Genomic DNA, 23,610 nt, shown 5'->3' with positions numbered 1-23,610 from the left:
CACTGTATTATTTAATATCCAGTTGTACTGGCATCATGTGTTCTGAAACTCAACAAAGAAAACAGAAAGGTTCAAAGAGGCCAAGAATTTAAGAAGTCCCTGAGGTAGCAGGACAGAGAGCACAGATGGACCACAAGTCCCAAGCCTATGATGCACTGGGTTAAGCTGCCATCAGTGATGCCAATATCCCACACTAGAGCACCTGCTTGAGTCTCAGCTGCTTTACTTCTAGTTCAGTTCCTACTAATGCACTTGGGGAAGCAATAGAAGATGGACCAAAGACTTGGATCGCTGCCACTCACATGGAAGATCCGGACAGAGAGGGTATCTCCTCCTGGCATCGGCCTGGCCCAGCCACGGCTGTAGGCAGCCATTTGGGAAATGAAACAGCACATGGAAAATCTTCCCTTCTCTGTCTCTCCCTATCACTCTGCCTTTCAAATGAATAAATATGAAAAAAAAAAAAAAGATCAAGCACTGCTTACACTCTTTCTGAGTAAACTACAGCGCACACAGGGGAGACAGATAGTATGTGTGACATTTCTGATAAACTTCAGTATATTTTAGTCAACATTTGGGAAGAATCTTGGAAAGGAGGCTGGAGGACAGTGACAAATATAATGCATGGCTAAAGAATTTCCAGTCAATGAAAGAGAAGCAGGGTTGAGAGTTTAGCATAGCGGTTAAGGCTCAGCTTGGGACCCCTGCATCCCATATTAAAATGCCTGGGTTCAAGTCCCCACTCCACTTCTGAGTCCTGGTCACGTGTACCCAGGGAGGCAGCAGGTGATGGAGCAAGAAGTTGGGTCCCTCCCCACCAACATGGAAGACTCAGGTTGAGCTCCTGGTGCTTGCCTCAGCCTGGCCCAGCCCTAGCTGTTGCAGACATTTAAGGAGTAAACTAGTGGATGTATGATCTTTCTCTTTCTGCCTTTCAAATAAATAAATTAAAAAATATTTAAAAAAACAAAATGTCCCTTTAAAACTTTAAAAAGAGAAGCCAGCCAATCATCCAAACATCCATTCATTTCCCCAGTACCAAATGGCAGCTTTACTGGGTGAACCTATTTCCATACTTCTCACTTTTTACAAAGGCCATCATTGGGGCCAGCACTGTGGCTTAACAGGCTGAACTGCCATCTGCAATGCTGCCATCCCTTAGGGGCATTGGTTCATGTCTCGGCTTCTCCATTTGCAATCCAGCTCCCTGGTAATGTCCCTGGAATAGCAGCAGAAGATGGCCCAAATACTTGGACCCCTGCCACCCACGTGGAAGACCGGGATAAAGCCCCTGGCTCCTGAGCCTGGCCCAGCCCTGGCTATTGCAGCCATTTGGGGAGTGAACCAGCAATGGAAGCTATTGCGCGCTCTCTCTTTCTCTCTTGCTCACTCTCTCTCTCTCTCCATATCTCTCTCTCTCAATATCTTCCTTTCTCTCTGTAATTCTGCCTTCCAAAGAAATATATCTTAAAGAAAAAAATAAGATCACCATAAACAGGACCCTGGAAGCACGTTTTCCCAGAAGCAAAGGAGACAAGAATACACCTTTCTGCAAACTGTTGAAATCTTTACTTAATATAAACCAAACTGATCTTCTGTATATACAGAGAACTGAAAATGAATCTTGATGTGAATGGAAGGGGAGAGAGAGTGGGAGAGGGGAGGGGTGCGGATGGGAGGGAAGTTATGGGGGGGGGCGCATTGTAATCCATAAGCTGTACTTTGGAAATTTATATATATATATATAACTTATATATTAATTATTATTATTTTATATTAATAATAGTTTAAAAAAAGAATACACCTGTATTATACATCTGAGTTTTACAACAAAGAGCCAAAAGATGGCTAAAATTCAGATTAGATTCTATTCTGATATTATTTGTGATAGAGTATTTGAGTAAAAATCATGAGTTTTACAACAAAGAGCCAAAAGATGGCTAAAATTCAGATTAGATTCTGTTCTGATATTATTTGTGATAGAGTATTTGAGAAAAATCAAAGTGTCTTGTGATAGAACACAGAGTCTTGTGAAGACTAAATAATAATATTTTCTACATTCTATTTTCATCCAAATTCCCAAACAGTGTTTTTCGACAGAGGACAAAGAACTAAGAACAAAAACGCCTAAAATTACAGTGGTGCCACTTCTCTCTGCTTTCAATTTTTGGTTTCATTCACCAGCAAACACTGTCCAAAAATATTAAATGGAAAACTCCACAAATAGATAACTCATAAGTTTTAAATATCCCATTACAATATATTGCTAAAATCAGTTTATTGGTAGTCATTGTTGTTCATCTCTTCCTGAACCTAATGTACAAGCTGAATGTTAGTACAAGTGTGTAGGTATAGAAAAAGCATAGTCTATAAAGGGTTTGGTATTGCTATCTGCTGTGTCAAGTGTCCACTGTGGGTCTTAGACAGATGCCTGTGGCGAAGAGGGAACTGTTGGACTATAAGAAAATTAAGATAATGGCACTAAAACAGATGATGAAGATCTACTGGTCTTTCCCATCACCAGAACTGGTGAGGAAGCACAAGTAGTTGCAAAGTAAGCCATGTTCCAAAACGTCAATTAAAATTAAAAAGTGAAAGTTTTAGTGGAACTTCCTGTGGATCAGCTCATCTGTGACTTTAGGCCACGGCCATCACCAGCTGTTGGTGCTGCACCAATATTAGTGACAGGGTTTACCTGGACTGGACTTGGGACAGGAGAAATCACTGCACCTTTTCTCTAGACCCAGAGCACAGCTGGGTGGGAGCTAGGGTAGGATAAGACCATTCTGCAATCTCCATTCTGCACAGTGCAAACAGTAAGATTCCTGACGTTAATATTCCTGCATTCACAGACAAAACTACATCTCCAAAATAGCCTTCATATAGAGTTATTGATGAATTTACAATCAAACATAAAATACATCTTTATGAGAATGACCAAAGACATCTTGGAATAGTTAACAGCACTTCTCATTTGAAATGATTTTACAGCCCTGTGTGTGTGTGTGCACCTGGCTCCTGCCTTTGGATCAGTGCAGTGTGCCAGCCACAGCGTGCCAGCCGTGGCGGCCATTGGAGGGTGAACCAACGGCAAAGGAAGACCTTTCTCTCTGTCTCTCTCTCTCTCTGTCTACTCTGCCAGTCAAAAAATAAAATAAAATAAAATAAAACCATATTTTTAATTTAAATTATAGTCAAAGGCTTAATGCTCCACTAAATAATTCAGTAAGTAAAAAGTAAAAAGACCATAGTTCAGCAGTAAAATAGGCAAGAGCTATAAACAACAATCAAATGAAGCAGCTGGAATGTGGCATAGCAGGTAAAGCTGCCACCTTGCAGTGCCAGCATTCCATATGGGCACCAGTTCAAGTCCCAGCTGCTCCACTTCCAATCCAGCTCTCTGCCACAGCCTGGAAAAGCAGTAGAAGATGGCCAAAGTCCTTGGGCCCCTGCACCTGGCATGGGAGACCTAGAAGAAGCTCCTGGCTCCTGGCTCCTGGCTTCGGATTGGCCCAGCTCTGACCACTGTGGCCATCTAGGGAATGAACCAGCAGATGGAAGACCTCCACCTCTCTCTAACTCTGACTTTCTAATAAAATTAATCTTTTAAAAAAATCAAATGAAAAGATGGCCATTTCACTTACATACAGTACATTTTAAAATCATAGATCATTAAAACTATAGTAGCATATCTATAACTATATGGCGCTCGCTCTGTCTCTCTCTCTCTCTCTCTCTCTCTCTATATATATATATATATATATATATATATATATATATATATATATAAACTACCATAAATAAGAGAAAACATGATATTTTGATTGCATGGGAACCACTATACCAAATATAATGTAACCTTTACCCAAAGCGGTATAATGTTATTATAGCTTACAACATTATGGAATGCTTGACCATCTTTAGAAAGCAATCGTGGAGAATTCAGAAAACAATATCTGAATACCACGGAAAAATTCCCAGCACATTGGCACAAGGAGATGCATAATACATGTTGAGTTATACTCTGCATTTGGATTAAAGATTTGCGGCAACCTGGTTCTTTAATTCTCAATTACATGCATCCTATTCCTAAATCTATCTTGTAAAAACCAAGGGGGACAACAGCAAGAGGAGTAGGCAGGAAGGCAGAGAAAGCCAAGGACCCCACTGTGGATGCTCAGAGACCTTGTCACTTAGTTGCTGTGGCAGATGAAACAAGACAACAGGAGTTGAAATTGTCAAATGAATGTATGATGTTGCTATAAAATGACGAGACATAGGGAAAGAGTCCGATTTTATTCTTCTTCTGGCTGATCCTCAGTTTAGTAGGGAACTGGATGATAACTACCAACAGAGGAAAACCTGTCAGCCCTGAGATCTCTGGAACACTATAGGGTATGGGCAAGCTCATGTCATAAAAATCCTGTGATGCTTTTTACAAACACAGGCCTTTTTTTTTTTTTTTCCTTAAAAGCGTTCACCAAGCTATTTCTAAACAAGTTCAACAGAATGATATAGTCAGTGAATTTCAGAGCCAAGGGCCTCTCTGTCATTTCTGAGGCTGAGTTCTAAGACTCAGGACTAGTTACTTGCTCCTTCCCAAAAGACACACACACCCACCTGGCAGGCAGGTGGTAAGCCCGTAAGTGCTCTGTCTTCATTTAGGTAGCTCCACCCAAAACCGTATTTCCCTACCATATCAAGGTTATTATATCCAGTTGTAATTAATGGCATTTAAATTGTTAGTTTGGCCAAGGGGGCAATTGGTGTGGCAGTTAGGTTACTGCTTGGGAAGTCCACATCCCATATCAGAGTACCTGGAGCAAGACCTGGCTCTTCCATGTCTGATCCAGCTTCCTGCAATATCCACCCTGCCATGCAGCAGATGATGGCCCAAGCATCTGCTACCCATGTGAGAGACCTGGATCGAGTTCAGGCTCCTGGCTTTGACTTGGCCCCGACCTTTGGGGAATGAGCCAGCAGATGGAAAATTCTTTCTCTCTCTCTCTCTTTCTCTCTCTCTCTCTCACTCACTCACTCAAATAAAATGAAAATAGTTTTTCAACACTAATAGGGCAATACCTATTGAAGAGTTACATATGCTCTGTTTCTTATTCCTTTCAATGTTCTAAAAACATAATGTGGAGCTCCTAAGAACTAACCAGAAATCTCACTTTCTTCCCAGGTTGCTTTGACTATATTTTGTGCAAGAGGAAGTTTTCAAGTATCAGAATGTCCATCTGGTAGAAATGCAGGATTGCCCAGAATTAAGTGGAGTGAACAAACCACAGAATGTCTCGGAAAACATCCCATGAATAAAATTTGAAGGCTCAACAATCTAAAACTGCCTTAGGTCAACTTTAACTTTCACTTGTGAAATTTGTCATTTTTCACGCTTTTTGAAAAAGGTGAATACATAGAAGTTTTACATTTTGACCAGTTATGGCATTTTTAAAAAATAATAAGTTTCTCCTACTCCTAGGAAGTACATCCTCTTCCCTGGAATAATTCCAACGTTCCATTTAAATCGAACTTAATTTGTAAAATTTCAAACTGTCTTTCTGTAATTACACAACAGACTTCTGTGCTAAACTTCAGCCGTATCATTTTCAAACAAAAAGTAAACCAGATGTTTGGTACTTACATGCAAAATTGAGCTCTCATTGTAAAACCAAATTAAATTTAAAATGAACTCTGGAATGAAGCTAAGCCCCACTGAAAACAAAAATAAAAACAAAACAAGCAAATAAACCAAAAAACACACTACTGATTTTTGTTTCGTGGTTTGTGGATCTTGGTCATTCATCTATTACTCCTTGCATCTAGGAAAATAAAAATACCCTGCCTTAAACCCCATTATTTTATCAACACTAGCACATACATTTGGAATTTATAAATTAAAAAAAAAAACCTAAAATTTCATATCGCTTAAATAATTAAAAAAAAATGCTAGCCATGGACTGAGCAGTTTTAAATCTCATAGCTTTAATTTTCACACATACAAAAGGTTGGTCTTATCATCATCCCCATAACACGGATAAAGTTGAGGCAGAAAGAGGTAAGCTACTGAGCAAGGTCCTGGGCACACAGGGGTTCACATTCGGGCAGGCCATTCCAAAATCATGTTCCTTACCCATGGGTCCCAAAATGGCTCAAAACCATGACGAGAGGAAAAGCATTGGGTCAAAGGTCATCTTATTCACTGGTCAATTTTCAAACTTTAAATTTCATGCCTGCTTCATAGAATCCAATCACACAAATATCACTTGGCGTTAGATGGTGTGGTCATCTAAGAGAATTCCCTCTCTCAAACACATCAATAGCTCTTGAGAGATCAGCTTCCATCAAGAGGATCTTAAACAATAATCAAAGTTCTCTCTCATCTGATATGAAATCAAAAATTAAGGAGACAAGACAAGCTCTACTGGGAAAGAAAATTACATAATGTTTATCCAAAAACTATGATGTTGTCCATATAAAGCTTCAAAGCCTAATCTGAACTTTAACATTTAGCTTCTCTGATAGGGCAAGAATTAATGGAAGACGATGAAGACGTACCTGAAGACCAGGTCCACTAAACTTTAAATTCTTACAGCGTGTGCAAACTCTACTCGCCTAGTCTACACACTTGACAATTCCCTAATAAAGAGCAGCTTGTCTGATTGTCTGACAACTGATGTCTGGATTACACAGGTGTTCCCTTTTATTACTCTGGCTATTTATATCAACAACTATTTATTTAATTTTGAAAAACAATTTTCTAGTAACATAATCTTTACCATCCTGAACTATGTTAATTTTGCTTTCATTTATAAAACCATGGCAAGACCAACTTTTAAAAGTTGGCACCAATAAGAAATACTTTTGTCTATGATATAGCTCATTGGAGGAACTCATTAAACCATATTTAACTCCCCTTTCATTTTTCTGCTAAGTAATGGGAAGAATATTATAGAGAAGATTTATATTAGCATGAAGTATAATTTTAAGATGTTACTATCACTTTTTTCTTGAAAAAGGTAAGGAGAATAAATTTATAGTTCCCCCCAAGGAAATAAATTTTGTGAGCCTGGGTCCTTCTGACACCAATAGGAGGAAAAAAAAATTTTTTCCATTTTTAAAAATAATGGTTACTCACAAGAAAGCAATCACTTCCCTCTTAATCTACTTTTAAATACTGAAAGTTAATGAAAAAAGTTAATCCATGCTTCTGACTACACACCTCAAAGCACTGCTGCTGATCTGGGTATACGGAATTATACACGAGAAAAATATACTGAGGCTAAATCCACTTACACTGTGGTATCTTTGCAAGTATCTTGGTGCAGAACAAAAAGAATTGGTTGCGCTGTTTTTTCTTACCACGCCCTCAAAAATCTCTATACTCTTTGATTACATGCTTCAATTAGAGAATGAAATGAGACCAGTCACCAAGTCAAAAGAATACTTCTATAAACTTCCACTTGAAGTTTAGAGAGAACTCATCACCTAATTAGCAACTTACAACATCCCCAACTCAGGGACTCCGGCTGAAAAGCCAACCAGGGCAGACACAGGGTTTCCAGGGCTGTATAACCAGCAAGTTGCTCCCCAGAAGCTCCCTCCACCGCAAGAGCTGGAGGCAAGATTTTCCTTCCGTGAGGTGAGAAGCACGATCATACTTGGAATCACGTCTGCCAGAAGATGTCTAAACACCAGAACAAGTCTAAAATAGACCTGCCAGGTGTTCGGGAGGTTGAAACATTTGCCCACGTGATACAATCTATTAAAATGCAAATGTGAAAGAGAAATGAAAGTATTTCCAGAACAGAGAATTTGATTTTATGATAGCTTTTTGCACAACCACAATATTTTAATAAGCTTCCACTCAAAATGTACTTTGAAGCTTGTCACGTCTTTCTTCGGATATGAAAGGGCCGCTCCTTCAATGAGGGGGAAATTTCTCAAAGACTAATCCTGATTACCAAGAACAGGAAGAACACTCGATGGATCGTAGTTGATTTCATAACAACATTGCTTACAGAGAAAATACCACTACTTATGTTCCATCTTCTGCCGAGATGTCTACAAAACTCTCAAGCAACACTGGAAGTCCCTCTCCTGCCCCAGCCTACTTCACAACAGAGGCTGCAGCAGCCGGACATCCCTACTGGGTCAGGAGAACATTCGGGTGCAGGGGAGCCTCTGGTCAGAATCTGTATTGAGTTTGCTGTGTGCACAGAGATTACAATCTTAAACAAAGAATCACTTACCTTTTGTTTCCTACACTCCTCTCATACTCCCACTGGTCTGATTTCAGTTTGAAAACAATTGGCCTTGAAGTGCCAAGAGAACAGTTTTTGGAAATTTTATGGAATCACGCCAATCACTTATGTAATTGATTATGAAGAAGAAATGTATCATCGGGCCAGGTTTGTAGGTGTGTGTGCACTTCTGCAGATTTAGCTCTCCTTTCTGAGCTATATAATTTTTTTAAAAAGTTATTTGAGAGTCAGAAAAAAAAAGGGGGTGTGGGAGGGAGAGAGAAACAGGCAGCTCCCATCTACTGGTTCACTCTGCAAATGGTAGCAATGGCTGGGAACACAATCCCAGGTCACCCACATGGCGGGAATGCAACTGCCTGAGCTATCACCACTGTCTCTGAGAGTCCACGTTAACAGGAGGTTGGAGGCTGGGGTCAGAGTTGGGAGTCAACTCAGGCACCCAGATGCGGGCTGCAGGCATCTTAACTGTTAGGTTGAACACCTGCTCCCTACATTTCTAGTCTGCATCTTTTCTACATGGAATCACAGCATTTAGACACAGGGTGGCGTTCTAAAAGTAACCCATTAGCCACATTTATTTAAGTCTGCCAATGTCTGGAAGACAGAGGTGTTACGTCTGTCTTGGGATCACAGCAGATGACAAATCACACAGGCCTGAGGAATAAACAAGGCCCTCTTGGTACCTGTTAGAAACCACGGCCACCATGGGGAAGTGAGCGACCTGGCAGTCATGAAGCTACACTCCTAGCCCACCTGGATCATCTCAAGGTACCTCTAAACTCACTGCACAAGAAATACTTTCAAAGCGTCTACTCAGGCTTTAAAACGGTGAGTTCCTCCTCTTCACTTGAGTGCATAGTTCATAAAGCAAATATAAAGCACCAAACATTCAGCTCATAAACGTGTCAAAAGGCACAAAACCCCAACAGCATTTATTGAGGGTTTGACAGCTTCATTTCCTTCACAGGTAAACAACAGGAGAGTCCACAGCCACAGTTAGTCTACCTTCGCGAATCAAAGAACCAATATATGGTCTTCCTCTTCATGCCATCATGTACGGGGAACAAAGTCCATCATAAATGACCTATCGGATATTGCACTTCTGAAAAGAAATCACGGAGAAGAGCTCAAATCCCAGCAACACCCACTACAAGACAAAAAGGCCACGCCAATTCAATTTTGACACAGTCAAGTTCCATTGTTCTTTATGGGCACTGCTTGGAGATGCAAATTCACTGCTGAAGTCGCCCTGTGATCTCAAGTACAAGTACAAGGGGGCTTCACAGAGGTCATGGGAAATAAAAGATGCTTATTTTTGATCAAAACAAATTCCGATCCATACCTAGGTTTGTAATAATACCTCATTTCCATGAGCTTCCTGAAGACCTCAAGTGAGTGGATTTCAACATTTTTTGCACCATTCATTTATGTATTTAAAAGGAAGAGTAAGAGAGAGCGAGAAAAAGAGAGAGAGAAACAGATCTTCCATCCACCAGTTCACCCCTGAAATGGCCACAACAGCCAGACCCCAGTCAGGCTGCAGCCAGGAGCCAAGAACTCCATGTGGGTCTCCCATGGGGGTGGCAGGGACCTGAGTGCTTGGGCCATCGTCTGCTGCCTTCCCAGGCACATAAGTAGGAAGCTGGATCTAAAAAGGAGCAGCCACTTAGTAGCATCCTAGTATGGGATGCAGACACACCAATTGTTTAACCTGCTGTGCCACAATGCCTGCCCCTAAAGTCATGCTTTAATTCCATTTTTCTGTGAAGTGTTGAAGTCCCCTCACATTTACTAATCAGCTACAAGGCATCCAATCCTGCTGGAAGACTTAGCAATAAAATAATGAATAAGCTCCAGGAGGGCAGGGATGACACAGGCAGGATACACATGATCACCTGCATTTCAGGGCGTCCTTTTGATAAGTACTATCAAACAGTGGACAAAAATACAACATTTCAAACTTTACATGAGATGTCAATGTTATAAATATATTTTCTCCTGTGTCTTCAACACAAAATAATGATGTTTATTATAAAGGGGGCAGGAATAAAGTGATAGAATATGAAACCTCCGGTTTTAAATGAAAGTCAAAGTTCTCATCATGGTGTCCTCTGAGAGCTTCAAAAGCAAATCTTTGAAGAGAAGCAGGTGGCTTTACAGAACAGCATGGGATTTCAATCCAGCAAATCCCCAAAGGCTTTCACATAGCACCAGACAACTCTACACATTCGGGCTCTTAAATGACAAACTTCCCAATATTCATTCCTGTTAATGTTGGTCCATTCTCCCTTGCAACAGGTGTGCAACAGCATTTACTCTAAAGATATTTTGATTCATTTCTAAGAGCTACACAAGGAGTCACAATGTTGAACAGTAGGAGGAGAAACCTTTTAAATGACAACATTTGAACGACTACCAACCATACACCCCACAATGCCTAAGTAATGAGCACAACACCATGGACCCTGAGATACACCAGCAAGATCCCAGGAAATGAAGACTGCTCATTCTAACCAAGCTGAGGATGAAGGCAAAACATTTACCAAAGCAAGGGAAACGTGGACTCAGGACATTGCATCACAGCCACAGATGTCAGACTGTAGTGGAAAACTTGTGTGCATGAGGGGATGACAAAATGATCATGGAGTTGAGATGCTGTTTGTGACACTGGCACCCCATATGGCACAGGTTCAAGTCCCGGTTGCTCCCCTTCCAAGCCAGCTCCCTGCTGATTCCCCTGGGAAAGGAGCAGAAGATGAACCAAGTGCTTGGGTCCCCACCATTCAGGGGGAGACCTGGATTGAGTTCTGGTTCCTGACTTTGGTTTGGCCCAGCCCAGACCATTTAAGCCAGATCTTTCACTCTCCTCCCTCCCTCTCTCCCTCCCCTCCTCCTTCCTTCCCTCCCTCTCCCTCCATTTGGGGACAGAACCAGCAAACAGGGATAGAAGATCACTTTCTCTATCTGTCCCTCTCTCTCTCTGTAACTCTGTCCAAATAAATAAACCTTGTTAAAAAGTTTCTAGAAAAGTGGAATTAAAAGATAATTTTATTGTGTTGCAAATAAAAAAGGATCAAAATCCATGCATAACTTCTTTATGAAACCTAGTTTCCATGAACTTTTTTAAAGATCTCACATATCCTGAGAGCAGGGAGCACAAGCCTAATACAACACATATAAATACCTGAATTGTGACAAAGCTATCATTTTGATAGATACTAACAAAGATTCACTAAGAAACAATCTTAGAGTTTAAAATGTCACAGACTCAATGTTACAAAACATACGCAGGCGTCTTTCCCAGCTTCTTCAGGTAAAATAATAAAGAGGTACGATACAGGACAGGGAATGAAATATATAAGTACATGTGTATCACTTGCATTCTATACTCTACTGGAAAACAATAAAACACAAGGAAAATGTCTTCCTCCTAACTTCCTGAAATAGTATACCACTGCCCCTTTTTATGTAAAGCACAGGCTTCCCAAATCTTATCTTTTTAACATTTTACTGGACAACCATACAGAACTTGCTCTGTTACTGAGTTGCCAGTATTTTCAGGTCTGATTTATTACAGAGGAAAAGAAAAAGCACTAAGAATAAAGAGTAATCAGAACATTCTAAGAGATTTAAAGTGTACACCAAAATGGTGCAATATTTGCCAGCTGTAGACCAGGGCTATAATAATCAATAGTTGTAGAGATTACTGACAAAACAACAATAGCAATCAAATATATGTAACTATGTAACTATTTAAACTGGTAACAAAGGCTTTTATGATACCATTAACAGTAAATGAGCAACTCCCATAAAATATGACTGAATATCACCCCTGATAAGAGTTTAAGTACATATAACCATTGTTATGTGAAAAAACATTATTTTTAATATGTGACAACCCGACAGGATTTAATTACCACACCTACTTCAAACTATTAGCTGTTTCATTCAAACCTGGAAAAATAATATTTATGTGGCTATTGAGAATCATTATGATTGATGCAATCTTTTGTGTTAGTCCCTTTATAGTCATTCACATTTGTTATTAGTAACAAGGAAAAATGAAAGGGGAAATGTGTGTTTTTGTTTTGTAACAAAGCTTTTCTGATGATGACTAACTCCTTCCTTTGAACACAAAAGGCCTCTTAAACTAACTAATGTCCATATAAATATGTTCTTTACAATGTGTGCTAAGCAAGAAAAGAAAGGGAAAAAAAGCCCACAGGACTTCAGCCAGAATTAAAAGCAACCTAGGCAAGAGTACATGAAAGCTGACAGGAGAGCTGCTATTCTTATTCTCAATTTCTTACAGCTCATCTGCTCTCAAGGAAGAAAAATCATAGTTTCTTTTAAGCATATCCACAACAGATCTCACTTGAAAGGAAACATAGCGAGTGATTTGGCATGAATGGGCATATTACCAATTTTCCAGCATCACTACTGAATATTTATGTCGGTGACGAATGATGACACTGGTGAGATATTTTAACACGAAGCCTTGCCTTGTAAATCGTCTGAATGATGCTGTGTCAAAACAACACCTACCATCAATCAGAGGTTTTAAGACCAGTATTTCTTGTTTAAACATGCTACCTGCTCAGCAGAACCACTTGTGTGAACAGGCATAGATTAATGTGTGCGAAGCACAGCCCTGTTACCTCCTAACTTATAGAGCTATAATTTAACAGGCCTATTATCGTCAAGGTAATTTTGACAGTGCTGAAATATTATACTTGCTAAAAATATGCATTTAGCACTAACTCCCGTGGTCATCTGAACTGAATACACAGACAGACGGTTACCCCTACAATTAGGTTCCTTCTCTACTGAGAGTCTTTTCTGGAATGGCAGCAGTATGTTGACAATTGATTTTATAAATACTGCAGCAAGACAGTCTTTCTGACGGTACAAAAAGCTCACCGCCTTGCCTTCGCCTCGCTCTCCACTTCTCCACTTCTCCACCTGAGGTGGATTCTAAGGGACCCCTTTCCAGATTCCAGAAACAGAACAACAGCTCCAGCTACCTCCACCTATCTCCTATTGCGTGTGCATTCCCAGAAACAGCCGTATTCAGGATAGGTTGCATTTGTGAGATCATCTCCAGAGCCTAACTTCCCACTCAGTCAGGCTGGGACTGTTCATCACGAGAGCCACTCTGGGTTGTTGAACACGGAGGACAAGAGCCTACGTCTGTGTCTCAAAACCTATCATTCATGTCCCGGCCGCACTGACCACAAGTCCTCTCCTCAGGAAGAATGAAAGCAACGGCGTACGTCAGGACGCTCCATTTTCTAACATCTTAGCTGTTAATTTATAAAGAAAAGTGATATCAACTTGCAATTGTTATGCTGTGGAATGCACAAAAGTGAACACACACACCCCATAGAAATCATCCGTGTGAACCAACGGGGCTGGCGATCACCCAGCAGTGCCTCTCAGAGAATAAACAAACACCTCTCTAGACACCAGGGGCTCAATTTCTTAAAGCCAAATGAACGCACTGGGAGCAAATAAACATTTATCTGGAGCCCACCAGAGTCAGTGCACTCAGCCTAGTGTTACGTCCCCATAACTAAGCATGAGAAAAAGAGAGCAACCAAGCCCTCATCTGGGGAAGTAGAGAGACTTGATAAAACTAACGCAGCCCCACTCACACGTTCTCCCCAAACGCGTGTCTACAAGTCAATACATTTACTCTACTGTATTTAGAATTAAACTACATCCATTCAAGATGTCAGCGCCTGCCTATGGCAGTTACCAGTTGGGAAAGTGTTCATCGGGAATTCCAAGCAATCTTGCCTGAAATGCTAGGTATGCCACGATAACACTTGACTATCTCTTTGATGCACAGCTTCATGTCTCAAACACAATAAACCGCAAAAATGCTTGCAAAATTCTATATCCACACATTTCAGAATACAAAGACTCAAGTTATAAAACCAGAATTTTCCAAGAAAGCTTTACAATAAAAACCAGGTTGTGCACCGGAGTGCTCCTCCATCCTAGCCCTGAAATACCGCAGATACTGCTGCCCTCTGGTGTCCGGTGTCAAAAGTAGAATCCAGTTGGCCAAAGGCGAGAAAACACGATTTACATGTAAAATAGAAATCAACTCCTAATCTCTCAATGACTTCCTGTTGCCTGGGATCTGTGCTACCCGTTAATTAACATCTGATGGAACTGAAATGGGGCTAAGACCATAGACACGCTGACTAGCAAGAGGCAGGTGTAGCAAATAGCAACAGACCACATCTGCAAACACTCGATTCAACCGGGGCTGGGGTGGGGGGAGCAGAAACTGGAGGAATTGTGGGAGCAGCTGGAAATTGAGGCTCTCCAACAGACACACCCAGTGCCATCGACAAAATCCATCAAAGGAGGAAAGAAAATGGACAAGCTGGTGTAGCACTGTGGCGCAGGGGGTTAAACTGCCCACTATGTGTGACGCCAGCATCCCATCCCTGCTAATGTGCTGGGGAAAGCTAGTGGAGGATAGCCCAAGTGCTTGGACCTTTGCCATTCACATGCAAGACCCGGATGGAGTTCCAGGCTCCCAGCTTTGGCCCAGTCCTGGCCATTGCAGCCATTTGGGGAGTTAACCAGTGGATGGAAGATCTCTCTCCCTCTACATAATTCTATTTTTCAAATAAATAAATCATAAAAAAAGACATGGGTGAGAAGAAGTAGGGTAAAAGGAAGAAAAGAGGAGAAAAGAAAACCTGCCCTTCCCACTGTAAAGCCAGGTTCAAACTTTATCCCCACGGGCCTGCGATGTGGCACAGCGAGTGGTTTAAGCTAAGCTGCCACCTATGATGCTGGAGTCCCATATGGGTGCCAGTTGGAATCCCAGCTGATTCACTTCTGACCCAGCTCCCTGCTAATACACCCAGGAAAGCAGCAGAAGATGCCCTGGGTCTGTGGGCTCCTCCACTCATGTGTGAGACCCGGATGGAGTTCCTGGCTCCGGGCTTCGGCCTGGCCTAGCATCAGCCATTGTAGCCATTTAGGGAGTGAACTAGTGGGTGGAAGATATTCTCTGTCTCTCTGTCTCTGTCTCTCTCTAATTCTGCTTTCAAGATAAAGAAATAAATCTTTAAGAAAATATATCCCCAAAGCTTTATTTGCCAGGTTACAAGAGATGAGTAGGGATCACGCTGTATGCACAAACCAAGACAAACTTCACACAGTCAAATGCAAGTTCAAGCAGAGAGGAACCTGAAGGTCCTATAACTCAAGGTGACCTCAGAAACCAGCTGTCTGGAATGGTGAAGGTAGTCCCAGTCACTTCACTGCGGAGAGCAAATCTGCACTTTCCGGGTTTATCATGCTCTTCTCCTTAAATCCCAGGAACCGTACGCGGGTGGCAGAGGCATGGCCAGGCTTTCAGCACCCTCCATGGGACACTGGGGTCTCCCGTAGCCCAGCCACAGGCAACAGGGGCCTGCAGGAAGGCTGAGAGATGGCACATGTCGGGGACACACAGCCAGGAGGGAATGCAGGACAGGGTGGCAGAGCCCAGCCCAGCGCAGGTGAGAGCTGCAGACCGGAGCAAGAGGGCAGATCCCAGGCAGCTTGGCCCGCAGTCTCCGTGCCAGCTGCTTACTGGACAATGCTTGCTGTCAAATGTCCTTCCTACCTACTCTCTAGGTTTCCTAAAATCTGAGCAGCTGCCAGGAAGCCAAGCTCCTAAGCAGCTCTTGCTAACCCCTGGGGCTCCTGGGAGAGCTGGCTCTGAAAAACTCCAGAGAGAAAAGCCAATGCTCCTCGTCTCCCCGTGCAGCCTGGAGAGCCCTCTATAATTGAGTAGGCACAGATTCTGCAAGGCTCTTCCACACACCCATGGTGCTCTCACAGCTACCTTGGGAGCCTGGGGCAGGGATGTTTAAAAATATCTTCCAACCATTTAAGTGCACACCATCGATGCATAAACTCTGAAGCATAACTCATAGCCTTGGCGCTCCTCCAAAGTAAAATATTCACCGAAATGAAAACTTAAAATCTACTATTAAGATGTAATCTATTTTTTTAAAAAATTTCCCACTAAATAAAAGTAAATCATTCATGACCTCTAAATATTTCGGGCAAACTAAAGGCTGATCTTTGGAGTGTTTATCTGGGCTTCAATTTTACTGAGAGCAGAGGGGGGCAAGATGAACGCTCATGTGCTCCTATGAGATTAGTAAGATTGCAACTGGATCCTAAATGCCTGAGGAATAAGCAAGTAGGAGGAGGAGGAGGAAGAGGAGCCCACAGATCCTCTGCATGAGGACCCTGGCTAACTACAGTGAGGTGCACTCAGAAGCTGTCATAATAGAAATGCATGCAGCCCCACTTAACGCTTCAAACTTTATGACCGTAGTTTCCAGACCAACTGGCCAAGCCTGTGGACTCAAGAGCCGTAAGAGGCCAGAAGCCCTCCACTTTCTAACCACAGCTGCACTCAGACTGCCCGCGACAGCCACAGCCATGTGATCTCTGCAGTTTACAATTCCTTGCACTTGGCACAGGGCCTGGGCCAAACAATAAATAAATCTATGTAGGATGCTTGCCAGAACAGGTGTATTTAACTCTCACCACTGTGACCCCTGAAGATAAGAGATTCCGTGCTGCTAACATGCATCAGGCATGGACCGTGTGGCTGAGAACGAAGCACTGAGAATGGGTTATCCAGCTTAATTCTCACAGTATTTGAATACGGCAGGTGTGAGCAGTATCCCCATTGTGCAGATAAGAAAACCAAGGCACAGAGAAATTAACCAACAAGCACATGAGCATTGCTAACCAGCACCAGGACTGAATTCCAAGGTCCACACTGTTAACCACAACACCCTGATTTGACATTTGCATGTCCAGCAGAATCCCTGTGCCTGGTCATGCAGCCAATCTGTGGCCAAGTCAAAGGTACCCCTGTGCCCTCTCCATGCCGCCGGTCTGCCTCTGCAGGTGCTGTCAATTATCGTGCACATGAACACAGCCACACAAGGCCTCACAGCAACAGCAAGTCCACTCACCCTACAAAGGCAGGAGCCTACAGTGATGACTAACTCTTCAAAGAAACACAGGGCCTCAGGGTGGAGGCAACAGCCACTTGGAAACTGCCAGGCAGACTCATTTAAAGAAACCGAGTACTGAGTACCACAATGTCCCTACCTTGCAACCCAGTGGCCACTGTGAGACTAAGGCTAAAAACTCAGGTGATTCAAGGGCACATTTCCATTTTGCCAATGGACTTCAATCCCTTCTTCATTGCCATGGCAGGCAAAGTGCACAGAAGGAGAACATTGCACAGCTCAGTTGTTCCAGACACGAAAGGGATTCCCAATTCAACAAAGAAGCAACCCACAGCTGTCTCGCATCTGCAAGGCTTCCTGAGAAGAAGGCCCTTCCCGAAGGTGCAGAGCCCACACCAGTGATGTCAACACAGCCAGTGTTTCAGCAGCAATCTGACTACCTTCAAACACATCTGGGTGTAGACCGAGGGGTGTTTCATATGCACACCATAGGTGGGTTCCTAAATCATCCTGCACACGGAACATTCATCTATTTTTACACACACACATAAATCAGAATAAAAGATCGTGTGCTCCCTACATTCAGATTTGCTCTGGGAGGAGAAAACGATCAGAAAAGCTTTCTCTAGAAAATGAATCAACATGCATCGCGATTTTCTTCCCAGCATCGCCTCCATCTTCAAAGATGGAAATGTAATCCGATTCTAAGTTTGTGACAAGACATATGTACTGAGAAGCTGGGTGTCTGACTTACCTATTGGATTTCTATCAAAGAACAATACTGGAGCTTTCAGAATTGACTCAAACATTTTGTTGTGCAGAGTTTGTGATGAATTAACCAGGACGTAGAACACCAACAGAGATCTTGCTATGCCAAAAAGGACGGTAGCTGCAGTTAACCCTGAAACAAAGAAACAGCAGTAAGAAAACTCGGGATGCCTGCATTTTCTTCCACACTGCTAAAGCAGGCAGTTTACAAAGATATTAATTCATTTTATCTCATAAAGCATTGCACTCGTATACAGAGCGGAATTAAGTCTATTTTTCTGCCACTGAATGCAAACTACATGAAGGAAAAAAGCTACAGCTTCATTCTAGGCTTAAATAATTCAATTACTTGGAAGTAAGAAAGATAATCATAAGAAGTAGTTGATCAGGCCTGGCATTGTGCTGTAGCAGGTAAAGCCACTGCCTGTGACGCCAGCATCCTATATGAGCACTGGTTCCTGTCCTGGCTGCTTCACTTCGGATTCACCTCCCTGCTAATGGTCTGGGAAAAGCAGCAGAAGATGGTCCAAGTGTTTGGGCCCTTGCCTCTCATGTAGGGTACCTGGATGAAGCTCCTTGCTCCTAGCTTGGGCCTACCCCAGCCCTACCCACAGCAATCATCTGGGGAATGAATAAACCAGTGGATGGATAATCTCCCTCTCTCTCTTTCCCTCTCTCTCTCCTTCTCTGTAACTGTCTTTCAAATAAATACATCTTAAAAAAAATAACTGATCTTCCCTTCTCCACATTCCAAATAATATTTACAATACGTCCCCATAAACTAAAAGTGTGGTATATTTTTAATACCAACATGTAATATTAACAAGGAATGGGAAAAATGATTTACCTTTTCCTTGTAGAAAATGCCCAAGTAGCTTTAAAGAATTTGAAAATATCATATTAAGTTCCACATGGCAAAATTCTTAAATAGTTGAATTGCAAAAAAATGCAAATTAGATTTTAACACCAGATAATTCATCTACATAGGCAACTGATCTCCCACTAAGTGTTTCATATAAACACAATGCATTTTAAGTGAACATAACTTGAAAAACATATTTTTATTAAGACATGCACAAGTACCCACCATGCGTGCAGAAATTAAAAGAGCTTTCTTAATATCTCTTCATCACAACGTTAGGTGGAGTGGGGATATCTTGGGTAATAAATTTTTCCCCCCTCCAATGAATCTCACTGTCATCCAACCCCTGCATGTGTTCAGATTCCTCAACTGCATCAATGGGTATTTTCCTGAGCCTGCCATCCCACGTGGACACGTCACCACGGTGATTTCCCTCCTGCTCTAGGCCTCACAGAGCCCACTACCCCAGCAGCTAAACGGCGAAAGGATTTAGATGTCTGAGCAAGTGATCAACAAAATAGCAAGCAATTTTCAGTGTGTGGGTTCTTACTAAGATAAACTCCCTCCATCTCCGAGTAAATCTTGGAGCGTTTCCTGGGGAAATATTTAAACTTTTAGGTGAGGATTTCCTTTAGAAAGTGTGTGATGCTACATACAGTCTAAGCATTCCTGTGGAAACAGTGTGTGGTGTTAGCACGAGTCTGGCACACCGCATGTCAAATGCATCGCACCGTTGGGGACGCGATAACATTGTGATTGCCAGGTAAGAAAGAGAGGAGTCCTAATTCCCAGACACTGGCTGTCCCCATGCTTTGCTTCCCTCTTAAGTAATTAGTGAGGCCTAGGAGAAGAGCAGCATGGTGAAGGGGAGCTCTGTACACCTGGGAAGGAATGATGCTTTTATTTGGGGGCCATGCCGCAAGGGGGGAGTGGGTGGATTTCATCCGAGTTCAATAAAAGCTGGGGTTTATTCAGACAGAATTGGAACAATCCGAACCACAGGGTGGGGATCCGTTTCTAATCCCCTTGCCCATCCATATAATGATAGAAGATTTAGCGAAAGCCACCTATTAGAATAGACAATAGCCACATATTTCCAGTGGCTGATTTTCTGAATGCTCAATCCTAATTTCACTTTCAAAATCCAGAACAGAGCAAATTGAGAGTCTTCATTCAGCCTCTTTCTTCTAGTAGATTTCAAAAAAAAAAATAATAATTCTAATTAATCACAGAGCCCGTGCGGCTCAGCCTCCGACCTGTGAAGACACTGCTCCATTACTCCTGGAAGCCCTGGGAGCTCACACAGGCTAACACGAGCACCTCAGACCCTCCCATAGCAGACGGAACAATCGACTTTACCTGAGTAAATCCCCAAGTACCAGGTAAGATCTAACTCCTCCGTGACATTTCCTCTTCCGCTGACGGTGACATTCAGGGCACTCTGCTTGTTTGCCCTGTGTTGCAGGGGAAGAGAATAAAAAGTACTGAGATGCAGGTTCCACTTACACAAACACAAAACCAAACGAGCCTCACTTTGGGGGAAACGTTTCATGCTGCAGAATGACCCCAGCCTCACACAGGCCTGTGGCTGTCCACCTTACATAATTCCACTTTGAATACTGACTTTCAGTTCTGTACACGTGGTTGAGGGTCAGACGTGGGTAGAGGCCATTACGGGTCTCGCTCCACCGGCAAGAACTCTAATTGTTCTGCAGGTGAACTAAGTGTGGATGAGAAGAGAAGGCACAGCAAACTCCGCCCCTCCCCTCCCGCCCTGGAATTCTGTAGAAGTAAGGTTCCTCCTGGGTTTTGAACTCTTTGTGTCAGATCAGAAATAACTCACCAGTATGAAAGCCACCAATCCTGAAGAACGTAGGCAACCTACAGAAGGGGAACCAGAAAACTCAGCACTGGCAGCGCAAACCTCCTAATCGCTACAATACAAAAGCCAAGGTTGCCGAGAACAGAGATGGTGCCCCAGGCTGAGGTCTGTGCAGAGCCCAGCTTCCCAGAAGGTCAGAGGTCAAGGCAATGCACAGTGCATTGTTAAATCTTTAAAAAGACCCCATCCCCCACCCCACGGCAAAACCCCAGGAAGCACCACTCAGTTTTGTTCCCCACAGAGAGCTAACTTCAATGCACACCCCAAGTGACCAGCAAAATGCGGCCTAAATCATTAACAATCTGAGGGCCACAGCTTACCTGAGCCGCCATGTTGAGCACAAACAGCACAACGATGATAAGCCAGTGGGCGCCAGCTGTGAAGTAATTCTTATAGGCCTTAAAGCCAATTTTCCCTTCAGAACGGCTCTCCTCAGTCAGCGTTACCTGCGTGGTCTCAGGCTGAAGGAAAGAGGCGGTGAGAGACAAGGTAGACAACAGCACAGTCCCCAGAGTTGACAATGCACTCCACTAGCAACGTTGTGGGGAAACAGGCACGTCTCATCGTGGCAGGTGGAAGTACAACACAGTCCAGCCGTGTAGCAGGGTCTGCAACACCCGGCCAAGCCGCACACACACCCACCCCTGGACCCAGCCATCCCACACCTAGGCTCTTGTTAGAAGTAAGGGAACAGCGTGTATGTATTACAGAACAGCTTTGAAGTATGAGGAAGCACCTCGTGATTTCTAGCATGGGCCTAACACATCCGAACTCAACTACACGTGAAGTGGGGTAGAATTAATGTGTCACGCCTGATTACTTGTCACTTAAAGAGAGAAACATAAACAAATGCAAACTGAGCTCACACAGTACATTTGGGTAATAAACAATTGGAATAGCAAAGGAATCTATTCTATGTGCATCACCCAAGCTCCTGGATTTAGACTGTGAGGGTTTGGATAGCGAAGAAACCCCAAACACATTTCCACGGGAGCTCTAATGCATTTCTGTCTGGAGGCCGTTAGGCACATTACAGATTCCCAAGAGAGGAAGAAGTACTGTGTCTATGGTGACCACTGGAGACTCAATGATGATTAAGATGTGGTTCCCACTCTTGAGGGGCAAGAAAGCAAGACAGAAATGACACAACTCTAAAGAACAGGTATCGAGGCTGGCGCTGGGGCAGAGCAGGTTAAGCCATGGTCTGCAATGCCAGCATCCTATATGGGTGCCAGTTTGAGTCCTGGTTGCTCCACTTTCAACCCAGCTCCCTGCTAATATGCCTGGGAAAGCAGTGGAAGATGGTCCAAGTGCTTGGGCCCCTGTACTCATGTGGGAGACCGGGAAGACGCTCTGGGCTCCTGGCTTCAGCCTGGCATTGCCCCAGTCATTGCAGCCATTTGGGGAGTGAACCAACAATGGAAAAGCTTTCTCCCTCTGTCTCTCCCTCTCTCTCTGTCAGTCTGCCTTTCAAATAAATGAATAAATCTTTTAAAAAAAAAATCTATCATGTGCCAGGCGTTGTTGTGTCCTTGCACATGCTATTTCTGGCTTAATACAAACCATTTGACAATAGGGCAAAAGAAACCCATAGGTGACTTAGTGTGAGAACATTCCAGCAAACAGGAGAGGTGGACCACAGCAGGTCAGTGTAAGGGGGTCTTTAAATGAAGCATCTGGAAGCTTGGGGGCCACCAGGACAAGCAAGGTCTGCCTGCAGTAATTCAAGAGCTCTAGGATCAGGGAGAGCCACAGACGGCTTCGGACCAGCCAGCATCACACCCACTTCTCCTCTCCATGAGACTGCTCAGCTCATACCAAAGGACAGCCCCAGCCAGGCTTGCCCCCTGCAAGCTGTGTTGACTCCACCAATTCCACTGAGGGTGCATTCCCAGAATCGACTCTGGGAGAAACGAAGCAGAGCAGATCAACGACCCGGCAGACCCATGACAGCCAACAAAACCTGCGTACAGCGTAGCAGGGGGGCACTCACTTCCTGACCCTCGGGGGCACCCTCTTTCAGCGAAGGCCTAGAGGACTGCTGAGACCACACGGAAGACTCGGAGAAGGTCCGGTTCCTCAGGGTGGGCGTCCCTGGAACGGGAGACGGCTCGCCTTCCTCATTCTCCTTCTTTAAAAGGGAACCAAAATCTACCCCAGATTTCAGAAACTCCGTGTAGGTTCCCTTCTGCACCATTTCTCCCTGAAATAAAAACAGAGAATTTCAGATTCTTTGCCTGTGATAACACTAATCTACCCTAGTAATCAAGAGAAGTGAACTGATCTTATAAATTAATATTATCCCTAGATCCGGAATTCTGGCTAATCAACTCTAGGACAATTCAAAATGACACATAACTGAGTATTCTGTCCTCTGTTGAACCCTGTGTTCGGTGCTGGGGGAGGGAAAACAAAGGTGAAAAATGAGGTTATTGACAAAAATACCATGAGCGTATAAGGAAGCAAAAAGTACAGACGTTGTGGGAGTCTCTTCAGAGAACAGGAAACTGAAATAAGTCTCACTGATAAGAACAAAAGGAACAGAGTAGACTGGGAAGGAGATTTCAGGAGAGAAACATACACTGACAGGGAGGTGGGCGCCAGTGTATCGGCTCAGACAGGAGTCACGCAACAAGCCTCCGCTGGCCCTGTGGCCACAGGCCGGGAGAAGGCCTTGGGAACCAGCTGGGCACCGAACCCGTGAGCTGCATCTTCATGGTCTTTATTCCCAAACTGCCCTGCAAACTCAGGAATTTCCTGACTGAAAATTCAGCACTCCACACGACAGCTCATCACAGTCTCCCTTCCTTACAAAGTCATAGA

The 23,610-nt window shown here is 43.3% G+C and overlaps 1 protein-coding gene across 2 annotated transcripts in view; it reads right to left on the bottom strand.

The window, feature by feature from the left end:
* ABCC4 (ATP binding cassette subfamily C member 4 (PEL blood group)) overlaps positions 1-23,610 on the bottom strand; it is a 287,341-nt gene that overhangs the window by 121,251 nt on the left and 142,480 nt on the right. For both annotated transcript variants that reach the window (XM_062194025.1, XM_062194026.1), the window contains 5 exons: positions 22,781-22,990; positions 21,108-21,248; positions 20,749-20,786; positions 20,265-20,359; positions 18,030-18,176 (listed from right to left, as the gene is read on the bottom strand). In XM_062194025.1, coding sequence (XP_062050009.1) covers positions 18,030-18,176; positions 20,265-20,359; positions 20,749-20,786; positions 21,108-21,248; positions 22,781-22,990 — 631 coding nt within the window. The remainder of the gene's footprint in view (positions 1-18,029; positions 18,177-20,264; positions 20,360-20,748; positions 20,787-21,107; positions 21,249-22,780; positions 22,991-23,610) is intronic.

The sequence above is a fragment of the Lepus europaeus genome, chromosome 6, assembly GCF_033115175.1.
Source record: "Lepus europaeus isolate LE1 chromosome 6, mLepTim1.pri, whole genome shotgun sequence".
Classification (NCBI taxonomy): domain Eukaryota; kingdom Metazoa; phylum Chordata; class Mammalia; order Lagomorpha; family Leporidae; genus Lepus; species Lepus europaeus.
This window is presented reverse-complemented; position numbering and strand designations above follow the sequence as displayed.